The 14,401-nt window shown below is 48.4% G+C and overlaps 1 protein-coding gene across 4 annotated transcripts in view; it reads left to right on the top strand.

The window, feature by feature from the left end:
- Positions 1-14,401, top strand: part of LOC140069299 (NACHT, LRR and PYD domains-containing protein 3-like) — a 76,947-nt gene that overhangs the window by 39,723 nt on the left and 22,823 nt on the right. The window contains exons 2-5 of one of the 4 annotated variants that reach the window (XM_072114833.1): positions 8,928-8,989; positions 10,952-11,115; positions 12,454-12,625; positions 13,890-13,955. The exons of the other annotated variants lie outside the window; for them this stretch is intronic. Of the exons in view, the coding sequence (XP_071970934.1) occupies positions 8,938-8,989; positions 10,952-11,115; positions 12,454-12,625; positions 13,890-13,955 (454 nt within the window). The 5' untranslated portion in view covers positions 8,928-8,937. The remainder of the gene's footprint in view (positions 1-8,927; positions 8,990-10,951; positions 11,116-12,453; positions 12,626-13,889; positions 13,956-14,401) is intronic. 4 annotated transcript variants of the gene reach the window in all.

The following is a 14,401-nucleotide window of genomic DNA, read 5'->3' as shown; positions in this document are numbered from 1 at the left end:
GTGTGTAGTGTAGTACTGTGAGAGGACATAGTATGTGGTGTGTAGTGTAGTACTGTGACAGGACAGATTATGTGGTGTATAGTGTAGTACTGTGAGAGGACAGAGTATGTGGTGTGTAGTGTAGTACTGTGAGAGGACATAGTATGTGGTCTGTAGTGTAGTACTGTGAGAGGACATAGAATGTGGTGTGTAGTGTAGTACTGTGAGAGGACCTAGTATGTGGTGTGTAGTGTAGTACTGTGAGAGGACAGAGTATGTGGTGTATAGTGTAGTACTGTGAGAGGACAGAGTATGTGGTGTATAGTGTAGTACTGTGAGAGGACATAGTATAAGGTGTGTAGTGTGGTACTGTGAGAGGACATAGTATGTGGTGTGTAGTGTAGTACTGTGAGAGGACAGAGTATGTGGTGTATAGTGTAGTACTGTGAGAGGACAGAGTATGTGGTGTATAGTGTAGTACTGTGAGAGGACAGAGTATGTGGTGTGTAGTGTAGTACTGTGAGAGGACAGAGTATGTGGTGTGTAGTGTAGTACTGTGAGAGGACAGAGTATGTGGTGTGTAGTGTAGTACTGTGAGAGGACAGAGTATGTGGTGTGTAGTGTAGTACTGTGAGAGGACAGAGTATGTGGTGTGTAGTGTAGTACTGTGAGAGGACAGAGTATGTGGTGTGTAGTGTAGTACTGTGAGAGGACATAGTATGTGGTGTGTAGTGTAGTACTGTGACAGGACATAGTATGTGGTGTGTAGTGTAGTACTGTGACAGGACAGATTATGTGGTGTATAGTGTAGTACTGTGAGAGGACAGAGTATGTGGTGTGTAGTGTAGTACTGTGAGAGGACATAGTATGTGGTCTGTAGTGTAGTACTGTGAGAGGACATAGTATGTGGTGTGTAGTGTAGTACTGTGAGAGGACCTAGTATGTGGTGTGTAGTGTAGTACTGTGAGAGGACAGAGTATGTGGTGTGTAGTGTAGTAATGTGAGAGGACATAGTATGTGGTGTGTAGTGTAGTACTGTGACAGGACAGATTGTGTGGTGTATAGTGTAGTACTGTGAGAGGACAGAGTATGTGGTGTGTAGTGTAGTACTGTGAGAGGACATAGTATGTGGTCTGTAGTGTAGTACTGTGAGAGGACATAGTATGTGGTGTGTAGTGTAGTACTGTGAGAGGACCTAGTATGTGGTGTGTAGTGTAGTACTGTGAGAGGACAGAGTATGTGGTGTGTAGTGTAGTAATGTGAGAGGACATAGTATGTGGTGTGTAGTGTAGTACTGTGAGAGGACATAGTATGTGGTGTATAGTGTAGTACTGTGAGAGGACAGAGTATGTGGTGTGTAGTGTAGTACTGTGAGAGGATATAGTATGTGGTCTGTAGTGTAGTACTGTGAGAGGACATAGTATGTGGTGTGTAGTGTAGTACTGTGAGAGGACAGATTATGTGGTGTATAGTGTAGTACTGTGAGAGGACAGATTATGTGGTGTATAGTGTAGTACTGTGAGAGGACAGAGTATGTGGTGTGTAGTGTAGTACTGTGACAGGACAGATTATGTGGTGTATAGTGTAGTACTGTGAGAGGACAGAGTATGTGGTGTGTAGTGTAGTACTGTGAGAGGATATAGTATGTGGTGTATAGTGTAGTACTGTGAGAGGACAGATTATGTGGTGTGTAGTGTAGTACTGTGAGAGGACATAGTATGTGGTGTGTAGTGTAGTACTGTGAGAGGACAGAGTATGTGGTGTGTAGTGTAGTACTGTGAGAGGACAGAGTATGTGGTGTGTAGTGTAGTACTGTGAGAGGACATAGTATGTGGTCTGTAGTGTAGTACTGTGAGAGGACATAGTATGTGGTGTGTAGTGTAGTACTGTGAGAGGACATAGTATGTGGTGTGTAGTTTAGTACTGTGAGAGGACATAGTATGTGGTGTGTAGTTTAGTACTGTGAGAGGACAGATTATGTGGTGTGTAGTGTAGTACTGTGAGAGGACATAGTATGTGGTGTGTAGTGTAGTACTGTGACAGGACAGATTATGTGGTGTATAGTGTAGTACTGTGAGAGGACAGAGTATGTGGTGTGTAGTGTAGTACTGTGAGAGGACATAGTATGTGGTCTGTAGTGTAGTACTGTGAGAGGACATAGTATGTGGTGTGTAGTGTAGTACTGTGAGAGGACCTAGTATGTGGTGTGTAGTGTAGTAATGTGAGAGGACATAGTATGTGGTGTGTAGTGTAGTAATGTGAGAGGACAGAGTATGTGGTGTGTAGTGTAGTACTGTGAGAGGACAGAGTATGTGGTGTGTAGTGTAGTACTGTGAGAGGACATAGTATGTGGTATGTAGTGTAGTACTGTGAGAGGACAGAGTATGTGGTGTGTAGTGTAGTAATGTGAGAGGACATAGTATGTGGTGTGTAGTGTAGTACTGTGAGAGGACAGAGTATATGGTGTGTAGTGTGGTACTGTGAGAGGACATAGTATGTGGTGTGTAGTGTAGTACTGTGAGAGGACATAGTATGTGGTGTATAGTGTAGTACTGTGAGAGGACAGAGTATGTGGTGTGTAGTGTAGTACTGTGAGAGGACATAGTATGTGGTCTGTAGTGTAGTACTGTGAGAGGACAGAGTATGTGGTGTGTAGTGTAGTACTGTAAGAGGACATAGTATGTGGTGTGTAGTGTAGTACTGTGAGAGGACAGAGTATGTGGGGTGTAGTGTAGTACTGTGAGAGGACATAGTATGTGGTCTGTAGTGTAGTACTGTGAGAGGACATGGTATGTGGTGTGTAGTGTAGTACTGTGAGAGGACATATTATGTGGTGTCTAGTGTAGTAATGTGAGAGGACAGAGTATGTGGTGTGTAGTGTAGTATTGTGAGAGGACATAGTATGTGGTGTGTAGTGTAGTACTGTGAGAGGACATAGTATGTGGTGTGTAGTGTAGTACTGTGAGAGGACATAGTATGTGGTGTGTAGTGTGGTACTGTGAGAGGACAGAGTATGTGGTGTGTAGTGTAGTACTGTGAGAGGACAGAGTATGTGGTGTGTAGTGTAGTAATGTGAGAGGACCTAGTTTGTGGTGTGTAGTGTAGTACTGTGAGAGGACAGAGTATGTGGTGTATAGTGTAGTACTGTGAGAGGACATAGTATGTGGTGTATAGTGTAGTACTGTGAGAGGACATAGTATGTGGTGTGTAGTGTAGTACTGTGAGAGGACATAGTATGTGGTGTGTAGTGTAGTACTGTGAGAGGACATAGTATGTGGTGTGTAGTGTGGTACTGTGAGAGGACAGAGTATGTGGTGTGTAGTATAGTACTGTGAGAGGACAGAGTATGTGGTGTATAGTGTAGTACTGTGAGAGGACAAAGTATGTGGTGTGTAGTGTAGTACTGTGAGAGGACATAGTATGTGGTGTGTAGTGTAGTACTGTGAGAGGACAGAGTATGTGGTGTGTAGTGTAGTACTATGAGAGGACAGAGTATGTGGTGTGTAGTGTAGTACTGTGAGAGGACAGAGTATGTGGTGTGTAGTGTCGTACTGTGAGAGGACAGAGTATGTGGTGTGTAGTGTAGTACTATGAGAGGACATAGTATGTGGTGTGTAGTGTAGTACTGTAAGAGGACATAGTATGTGGTGTGTAGTGTAGTACTGTGAGAGGACAGAGTATGTGGTGTGTAGTGTAGTACTATGAGAGGACATAGTATGTGGTGTGTAGTGTAGTACTGTAAGAGGACATAGTATGTGGTGTGTAGTGTAGTACTGTGAGAGGACAGAGTATGTGGTGTGTAGTGTAGTAATGTGAGAGGACAGAGTATGTGGTGTGTAGTGTAGTAATGTGAGAGGACAGAGTATGTGGTGTGTAGTGTAGTAATGTGAGAGGACAGAGTATGTGGTGTGTAGTGTAGTAATGTGAGAGGACAGAGTATGTGGTGTGTAGTGTGAGAGGACAGAGTATGTGGTGTATAGTGTAGTACTGTGAGAGGACAGAGTATGTGGTGTGTAGTGTAGTACTGTGAGAGGACATAGTATGTGGTGTGTAGTGTAGTACTGTGAGAGGACAGAGTATGTGGTGTGTAGTGTAGTAATGTGAGAGGACAGAGTATGTGGTGTGTAGTGTAGTACTGTGAGAGGACAGAGTATGTGGTGCGTAGTGTAGTACTGTGAGAGGACATAGTATGTGGTGTGTAGTGTAGTACTGTGAGAGGACAGAGTATGTGGTGCGTAGTGTAGTACTGTGAGAGGACATAGTATGTGGTGTGTAGTGTAGTACTGTGAGAGGACAGAGTATGTGGTGTGTAGTGTAGTAATGTGAGAGGACAGAGTATGTGGTGTGTAGTGTAGTACTGTGAGAGGACAGAGTATGTGGTGCGTAGTGTAGTACTGTGAGAGGACATAGTATGTGGTGTGTAGTGTAGTACTGTGAGAGGACAGAGTATGTGGTGTGTAGTGTAGTACTGTGAGAGGACATAGTATGTGGCGTGTAGTGTAGTACTGTTGTACTATGCCCCCTTTAACCCACTGAAACTTGGATTAAAATTGTGTGGAGAGAGTGACAGGACTGAGGCTCCCAATGATACATTTTATGGGGAGCCCTCCAGGAGCCTAATGATCCAACTCACTAAGAAGAGCCGGACAGCCCTTCACTGCTTACCATAGGGGTGATCCCCACCCCTAGCAATTCACCTGATTCCTCCTCTAATTGTTTTAGTCATATGATATAAATAAAGTTGTGACCATTTTGACACCATAAAATAAAGTGTTTTGTGTATTTATTCCAGACACAGTAGGCGAGATTCATTATGGCTTCTCCGTCACTTGTCTGGTGGAGAAACCACTTTTATCTCCCTGTCCTTCGCCAGATTTTGGGCTATAGGTAAAAACTCTGCCAGTTCCAATCCAGTCTAAAGGTCGGAACTGGCGGCTAAGTCCGTGTCTGTATCCGTAAAGATACAATCAGAAGATCATGCAATAATGGAAAAGGTGGAGGGGGCCTGGAAAGTGCGCTTGTAACCGAATAAAGATCTCTCCAAGTGTAATGGTTACGACAAATTTTATTGGTAGCAGTGATATCCAGTAACGCGTTTCGGGGAGACCCCTTCGTCAGACCAGAAATGGGACCACTGAGTGGGAACTCAGAAAAAGAGCGCTAAGAGGGAACTCAGTCGGTCAGCTACTCGACTGAGTTCCCTCTTAGCGCTCTTTTTCTGAGTTCCCACTCAGTGGTCCCATTTCTGGTCTGACGAAGGGGTCTCCCCGAAACGCGTTACTGGATATCACTGCTACCAATAAAATTTGTCGTAACCATTACACTTGGAGAGATCTTTATTCGGTTACAAGCGCACTTTCCAGGCCCCCTCCACCTTTTCCATTATTGCATTATACATTTTACGGTACCTCTGGCTACCGGTTTGTCAGAGCGCCCAAAAGTTGCTGCAGTAACCTAAGATCAAAACCTCCGTACCATTAAGGATCCTCCCCCATATTGGATATTTATTACCGCTTGTACCCAAGTGGTCACCAGGTGAGCACCCATTTTTCTCACCACATTCGGTTTACCTGTCTCTACGCTATCACGCGAGGCGCCGTCCTCCTTCGTTGTTGTTTTTGTTTCTCTTTCTTTACAATCAGAAGATCGTCAGTGGAGGGAACTTAAAGACTGGCGTTCTAAATGGTTCCTCTAACTTAAGTTGTTTTAAGATGAAGTGAGGGTCCATCCAGTATCCCAAATTCAACAGCTGAAGCCCAGATTATACCACGGCAGGCCTCGAAATCTGGGAGCGTCTCACCGGATGGGGATGGGTTAGGAAATCTCTACCACCTTGGGTACAGTGTAATAACCCTTCTCACTGTAGTCTCCTATCAAATGCCACAGGTCAGAAGTAATCTGGAGGCTGCGCTCCCCTCTGTACATGTGCCGGGGTCTGCGCTCCCCTCTGTACATGTGCCGGGGTCTGCGCTCCCCTCTGTACATGTCCCGGGGTCTGCGCTCCCCTCTGTACATGTGCCGGGGTCTGCGCTCCCCTCTGTACATGTGCCGGGGTCTGCGCTCCCCTCTGTACATGTGCCGGGGTCTGCGCTCCCCTCTGTACATGTGCCGGGGTCTGCGCTCCCCTCTGTACATGTGCCGGGGTCTGTGCTCCCCTCTCTACATGTGCCGGGGTCTGCGCTCCCTTCTGCACATGTGCCGGGGTCTGCGCTCCCCTCTGTACATGTGCCGGGGTCTGCGCTCCCCTCTGTACATGTGCCGGGGTCTGCGCTCCCCTCTGTACATGTGCCGGGGTCTGCGCTCCCCTCTGTACATGTGCTGGGGTCTGCGCTCCCCTCTGTACATGTGCCGGGGCCTGCGCTCCCCTCTGTACATGTCCCGGGGTCTGCACTCCCCTCTGTACATGTGCCGGGGTCTGCGCTCCCCTCTGTACATGTGCCGGGGTCTGCGCTCCCCTCTGTACATGTGCCGGGGTCTGCGCTCCCTTCTGCACATGTGCCGGGGTCTGCGCTCCCCTCTGTACATGTGCCGGGGTCTGCGTTCCCCTCTGTACATGTGCTGGGGTCTGCGCTCCCTTCTGTACATGTGCCGGGGTCAGCGCTCCCCTCTGTATATGTGCCGGGGTCTGCGCTGCCCTTTGTACATGTGCCGGGGTCTGCGCTCCCCTCTGTACACGTGCCGGGGTCTGCGCTCCCCTCTGTACATGTCCCGGGGTCTGCGCTCCCCTCTGTACATGTGCCGGGGTCTGCGCTCCCCTCTGTACATGTGCCGGGGTCTGCGCTCCCCTCTGTACATGTGCCGGGGTCTGCGCTCCCCTCTGTACATGTGCCGGGGTCTGCGCTCCCTTCTGCACATGTGCCGGGGTCTGCGCTCCCCTCTGTACATGTGCCAGGGTCTGCGTTCCCCTCTGTACATGTGCCGGTGTCTGCGCTCCCCTCTGTACATGTGCCGGGGTCTGCGCTCCCCTCTGTACATGTGCCGGGGTCTGTGCTCCCCTCTCTACATGTGCCGGGGTCTGCGCTCCCCTCTGTACATGTGCCGGGGTCTGCGCTCCCCTCTGTACATGTGCCGGGGTCTGCGCTCCCCTCTGTACATGTGCTGGGGTCTGCGCTCCCCTCTGTACATGTGCCGGGGCCTGCGCTCCCCTCTGTACATGTCCCGGGGTCTGCGCTCCCCTCTGTACATGTGCCGGGGTCTGCGTTCCCCTCTGTACATGTGCCGGGGTCTGCGCTCCCCTCTGTACATGTGCCGGGGTCTGCGCTCCCTTCTGCACATGTGCCGGGGCCTGCGCTCCCCTCTGTACATGTGCCGGGGTCTGCGTTCCCCTCTGTACATGTGCTGGGGTCTGCGCTCCCTTCTGTACATGTGCCGGGGTCAGCGCTCCCCTCTGTATATGTGCCGGGGTCTGCGCTGCCCTTTGTACATGTGCCGGGGTCTGCGCTCCCCTCTGTACACGTGCCGGGGTCTGCGCTCCCCTCTGTACACGTGTCGGGGTCTGCGCTCTTCTCTGTACACGTGCCGGGGTCTGCGCTCCCCTCTGTACATGTGCCGGGGTCTGCGCTCCCCTCTGTACATGTGCCGGGGTCTGCGCTCCCCTCTGTACATGTGCCGGGGTCTGCGCTCCCCTCTGTGCATGTGCCGGGGTCTGCGCTCCCTTCTTTACATGTGCCGGGGTCTGTGCTCCCCTCTGTACATGTGCCGGGGTCTGTGCTCCCCTCTGTACATGTGCCGGGGTCTGTGCTCCCCTCTGTACATGTGCCGGGGTCTGTGCTCCCCTCTGTACATGTGCCGGGGTCTGCGCTCCCTTCTGCACATGTGCCGGGGCCTGCGCTCCCCTCTGTACATGTGCCGGGGTCTGCGTTCCCCTCTGTACATGTGCTGGGGTCTGCGCTCCCTTCTGTACATGTGCCGGGGTCAGCGCTCCCCTCTGTATATGTGCCGGGGTCTGCGCTGCCCTTTGTACATGTGCCGGGGTCTGCGCTCCCCTCTGTACACGTGCCGGGGTCTGCGCTCCCCTCTGTACACGTGTCGGGGTCTGCGCTCTTCTCTGTACACGTGCCGGGGTCTGCGCTCCCCTCTGTACATGTGCCGGGGTCTGCGCTCCCCTCTGTACATGTGCCGGGGTCTGCGCTCCCCTCTGTACATGTGCCGGGGTCTGCGCTCCCCTCTGTGCATGTGCCGGGGTCTGCGCTCCCCTCTGTACATGTGCCGGGGTCTGTGCTCCCCTCTGTACATGTGCCGGAGTCTGCGCTCCCCTCTGTACATGTGCCGGGTTCTGCGCTCCCCTCTGTACATGTGCCGGGGTCTGCGCTCCCTTCTTTACATGTGCCGGGGTCTGCGCTCCCCTCTGTACATGTGCCGGGGTCTGCGCTACCCTCTGTACATGTGCCGGGGTCTGCGCTACCCTTTGTACATGTGCCGGGGTCTGCGCTCCCCTCTGTACATGTGCCGGGGTCTGCGCTCCCCTCTGTACATGTGCCGGGGTCTGCGCTCCCTTCTTTACATGTGCCGGGGTCTGTGCTCCCCTCTGTACATGTGCCGGGGTCTGTGCTCCCCTCTGTACATGTGCCGGGGTCTGTGCTCCCCTCTGTACATGTGCCGGGGTCTGTGCTCCCCTCTGTACATGTGCCGGGGTCTGTGCTCCCCTCTGTACATGTGCCGGTGGTCTGCGCTCCCCTCTGTACATGTGCCGGGGTCTGCGCTCCCTTCTTTACATGTGCCGGGGTCTGTGCTTCCCTCTGTACATGTGCCGGGGTCTGTGCTCCCCTCTGTACATGTGCCGGGGTCTGTGCTCCCCTCTGTACATGTGCTGGGGTCTGCACTCCCTTCTGTACATGTCTGTGCTCTGCTCTGTGGAGAGTCTGAGAGTCTCTTTATAGCTTTGGCACATCATCAGCTCCACTGACAAGCAGGAAATTCTCTGTAAATCATAGTCCTATATCTTACAGGGACGGAACTATGGAACCAAGAATGTACCGGAAGCCGTATCGGAAGGCAGGATCCATTTCTGGTAGGGACCTTACCTTTATATTGCAGCTTTTCAATGATAAATTTAATATCAATATTAAAGGGGGTTTTCTGGATTGTTTATACTGATGCCTAATCCTGAATGATCAGCTGATCCGGGTTACTTCCAGCACAAGCAGAGGATATAACTGGAAGCACAAGCTTTACTCTATGTAATTTATGTTACATCTGTGTCCGGGTCTTCTGCAGGTCACAATATTAGAATGAGAAGATTCTGAATTCTGCACAGTCTGAACAGTCAGCAGTCTAAACAGTGTTCTATCGCATGGGTCTCTGTTAATACGCTCATTCTCCGAGCTCTTCTCCTCTCACCTGGAATCAGACTCTCTACTCTAATAAATCCCCCACGTGCGCTATTATGATTGCTGGTTAAATATTTTCTTTCTAGCTCTCTCATCTGAGCTTTTCTTGCTATATGTCTTATTTCTGTTTTTTCAATATTTGACTTACGCTTTTAACTATTCTTCTATCCTATACAATCCTGCACTTTATTTTTTATTTTAGTTGTGGCCCAGATTGTCGACCTCCCCTTTGTGTTATTTATTTGTCTTCTGACGTGTCCACACATTTGGGCAGGGAAGAACTTTCTTTGTGGTTGTCTTGTATCGCCAAGGATACACAGAGGCTAGCAATCAGGTCTGTTTGGGGCTGGAGTCTTAGGGTTCACTATCCTGTTGGTGGTCCTTGAGTCCAGTGTCCCCATTACAGTTCTGTTATTTGAAAATCTGTTAAAAATCTGGTCATCTCATGGCATAAAAATATCCAACAAGAGGAAGGCATAATAGGACCTTCACAATGACCTCCTGTCGGTTCCTCCGTAGTTGTCAACACAGCTTTCACCCATGTGAGCAGAAACTTCACAAGTTTTTAAAGTTGTCCTGTTGTGTCTGGTCACAAGACAATACCAGAAGCACCTTTCAGGGTCTACTAGGACACCCAATTTTTTTTATACCGATTAGGCTTCTCACTTCTGGGTATAGGGCAACTCCAACTTTCTTATTAGCAGTTCCCCAGGCTCAGGAGATGATGACCACAATGGATTTATCCAGGGATTAATGTTTTTTCTTTTTTTTTGTAGTCCCAAAATCAATCAAAATGGTTTCTTTAGTCTATATTCGGTTCTTCAAAAATAATGTCCATATGAAACCTTGAGTTCTCTTGTTGAAATCTTAAGATTGGATGTGACACACCGACAGTACGTACTTCTTCTTTGTTAACAATCTCAACTCCCGATCAGACGACAAAAGATTGCACTTCCGGCATGGCTCTTTCATGCATGGTAGTGAGATGTTCTGATCTCAGGAGGCCGTGTGTTGCCAGAAGGTCAACAACAAGTCCTAGAAATCCAGATCTTCTGAGACACAAGGATGGGTTGGCTAATTGACGCCAAATGTGGTGGCCGGCTTCTATGAGCAAACAGATCAGTCTGCCTTAGTAGATCTGAATTTCTAGAACTTGTCGTTGTTCTCATGGGAACAGGACATATGACAAACTACTTCTTTGGAACTCTAGAAATGTTACAGCAGCTAAGACTATTGCAGACTACTTGGTTCAGAAGATTACTTTTATCCAACTTATCAGCAAATAATCTACTTAATAAGGTCATATTGACAGGACAAGACAGAGATCTTCCATCTAATTCTGTTTTCAGACAGTCTCCCCCATCCATTACCAGCTATGACTTCTTAATGGTACGTCATAGTACCGTATAGTACGTCAAAGGATCACCATGAATAGGGTCAAATTGGAAAATGGGTTCTTGACATTGGAGCCATTGTTACTTGAGGCCCAGATCAGTTGATGACAATACTATGGTAGGAATAAAGAAATCTTCCTCCCTTTTTTAACCCAGTTAACAGCCCCAAAGTGTCATGATGCCATCAGTGGTTACGTATATGTATATGGCCGCCATTAATATGGTAACAAGGTTCTTGGTTCCTCCTAGATAATGATATCCAGAAGTTCCACCAGCAGCTTTGTCAGTACGAACATCACGTCCTGAGGACGACGTATGAATATTTCCAGGAGGATCTTCACTACATTGTGGAGAACCTGAGTCCTTACGCCCTTCTAAGTCATCTCAGTTCTAGAAAAGTCCCTAATCTTGAGGTGAGAGAATGTGATATGATGACAACCCTGTCTGTGGCGAAATGTTTGTATAGAATTGAGGCTTCTACAATAGCAAATTTAGCAACATTTAGAGATTGAGAACAAGGATAAGAGAAGGTTGAAGACATTGGTCCCAATTGGTAGTGATTAATTGGGAGAGACACATTACATTCACCAGTGCATTACAAAAGTATCCACGTCCTTTCAAGTTTGACTTGTTTTTATATGTTTCGGGATGCGTCCACATGTTCAGTTTTTCAGATGCAATTTTCTATGTCCAAAACTTGTAGTGGAGTGAAAACAGAGGAGGAGCAGCTTCTCTCAATGATATGTCCTCACCCATTATTATCCACAACTACATTATACTTCGAAAACTGCATCTAAAAGACTTGGGGATGTGGGAACACACCATAAGTCACAGACTTATTGATATTGTATGTGATAGAGCAACACAAAGGGGAGCTGCATTATGGCTTCTGCGAAATTTTCTGGTCGAGAATCCACATGAATCTCTGCCAGTTTCGGGCTTTCTCCGACCTGCAGACCACCAAGGATGCGGCGGAGACTGGGCAGAAGGCCAGCGGAGACTATAGCAAAAACTGATCCGGTCTAAAGTTCGGGACTGGCAGAGTTTGCACCCATTTTCACGAAGAGGCCTCACATTGAAAGCATATGTTATGGGGCCGAGGCCTGCCCTCTACAGCATCATGAAAACCAAGCTAAACTCCAGACAACTCGAGGATAAAGTTCTGGCAAAGTGAATACAGGCAGTCCCCGGGTTACATACAAGATAGAGTCTGTAGGTTTGTTCTTAAGTTGAATTTGTATGTAAGTCGGTACTGTATATTTTATCATTGTAATTCCAGCCAGAACTTTTTTGGTCTCTGTGACAATTGGATTTTAAAAATGTTGGGTCGTCATAAGAACCAGGAGTAACAATAAAGCTTCATTACAGACACCTGTGATAACTGTTACAGCTGATTATTGTAGCCTAGGACTAAAGTACAATAAATTACCAATATCCAGAGGTCCGTTTGTAACTAGGGGTCGTATGTAAGTCGAGTGTTCTTAAGTAGGGGACCGCCTGTATTCATGGTTAGGATATAAAACTAACTCTGAACATATCATGGAGCGCTGTTCAATCCATCATTGGTAAATGGAAGGAGCATGGCACAACTGATAACCTATCAAAACATGGTCATCCCCTCCACCAGACGAGGAGGTCCAGGGTCACCCTGGAGGAGCCATAGAGATGCCACAGCTCTTGTTGAATGCTGCACTCCCTATGTCCCTATAGTCAAATTCTCTTCTCTGATTGGACATTCTTTCTTGTTGTAGAAATACAAAGATCTCCTAAATGACAGAAAACTATTTGCCCGGACTTTGGTGTCTGACATTTTTCAGCTTGGGAGAGACGCTGTGATAGGACTGTGGGATAGTCTCTATGTCTTACAAAAGGAGCAGCCGCTTCCTGCCTTATGCGCTGTACTGGAGGAGCTCTGCGCGGAAGGTAACATCATGTATGGCGGTGTCTATCATGGAATTATTGGCTGTTGTTTAGTTTTCACAAGGAATAAGTTATTCTGAGAGTCTTAGTCAATATGTAATTTCTATAAGGTCCTGTATATCAACCTCCTTAGTCCTCGGAAAATATGGCTGACAGTGCCAGCCCCCAACCACACTGCCGTCCCCAAGACCAGACTAATGCCCCGTGACCAGACACGTGCCGACACCAAACGTCCAGACTGTGACTAACGCCGACACCAAACGTCCAGACTGTGACTAACGCCGACACCAAACGTCCAGACTGTGACTAACGCCGACACCATACCCCATGACCAGACTGCAGCCAATAACCTGTGACCAGACTGTGGCTGACTCGTCCACTGGGGGTCATTTATTAAGGGCCCAAATCGCGTTTTTACGGCGGGTTACCCTAATATTTCCGATTTGTGCCGTTTTCCGCTGAATTGCCCCGGGATTTTGGCGCACACGATCGGATTGTGGCGCATTGGCGTCGGCATGCACGCAATGGAAATCGGGGGGCGTGGCCGAACTAAAACCCGACGGATTCGGAGAAACCGCCGCATTTTTTAAAAAAAAGTGTCGCTGGACACACGCTTACCTTCACCCAGCAACGGATCGTGAACTCCGGCGGACTTCAGTGCAGCAGCGACACCTGGTGGACGTCGGAGGAACTGCCTTATTGAATCGCCGGAAGACCCGAATCCACCGCAGAGAACGCGCCACTGGATCGCGAATGGACCGGGTAAGTAAATGTGTCCCACTTTGTCCCCCCCAACCAGCCTCCTCTTCCCCCATGACCAGACTGTGGCTGAAGCCGTATCAGTGACGATACAGGATCCCTATGCAGGCAGAGAGCTCAGTATGTGTTTGGAGGATGATGTGACAGGGGCTAATTGTATCACATTGCCATCGGGACGTTGAGATCGCCTCCCCACCGAACCTCCGCTGTGCAAGGTCATGTGACCGGAGCATCAGCGACCAATAGGGAACAATGTTGCTCCGGTAACATGACCTTCTACCTAGGGCCCTGGGCTGTAAGAGGCCACTGCAGCTCCCTGGCCAGGATTAGGGGAAAGAGGAGAAAATTCTCAGTAAAACTGCCTATACAAGCGTCAAAGACACTTGTATAGGCGTTAATGCGATCTCTGGGTGTGAGGTTATTGGTCTTCACCCCTACACCTTTATGTTACATTCTGGATAATATTACGGATGACTTGGGTATATTACACACTTTTCTTTCTTTTCAGGTAAAACTCTACCAGGGAAAATTTTACTGGATGAAGAGGGGCACTTACTTCACCCCGAACTGAAAGGTAGATATCTTATAGTTTAAATAAAAAATCCCACTTGGTTGACCTGAATGATCTTAAAATTAAGATGGTCAGGCATGGCCCCCTTCACACCCCTCCATGCCCACCTGTGGTGGTGGCGTAGGTGGGGAAATAATCTCAATTCCTGGATGTGCAGAAGGAGTTGGGATTATTTCAAGACTTGGACACCAGAAAATCTGCAAACTATACAAAGTGTTGAGTTGTCTTCGACTGAAGACCCCCTCCTACTAACTATAGTGAGGAACAACTCCAAAGACCTGTTCTCCGTCCATTTTACCCTGCACAATATGGACAACTCATGGATTCCAGTGAGTGGCTCTGCAGGTTAAATGAACACTTTGTTATGATCAACTTATTGTAGGACCCCTTAAGCCCCCCTAAAAAAATGGAATGGAAAAACATTGTTAATATATATAAGAATTAAAATG

This window comes from Engystomops pustulosus, chromosome 7, assembly GCF_040894005.1.
Source record: "Engystomops pustulosus chromosome 7, aEngPut4.maternal, whole genome shotgun sequence".
Lineage (NCBI taxonomy): Eukaryota > Metazoa > Chordata > Amphibia > Anura > Leptodactylidae > Engystomops > Engystomops pustulosus.
The sequence above is the reverse complement of the archived record's forward strand: the minus strand, read 5'-3'. Positions and strand labels throughout refer to the sequence as shown.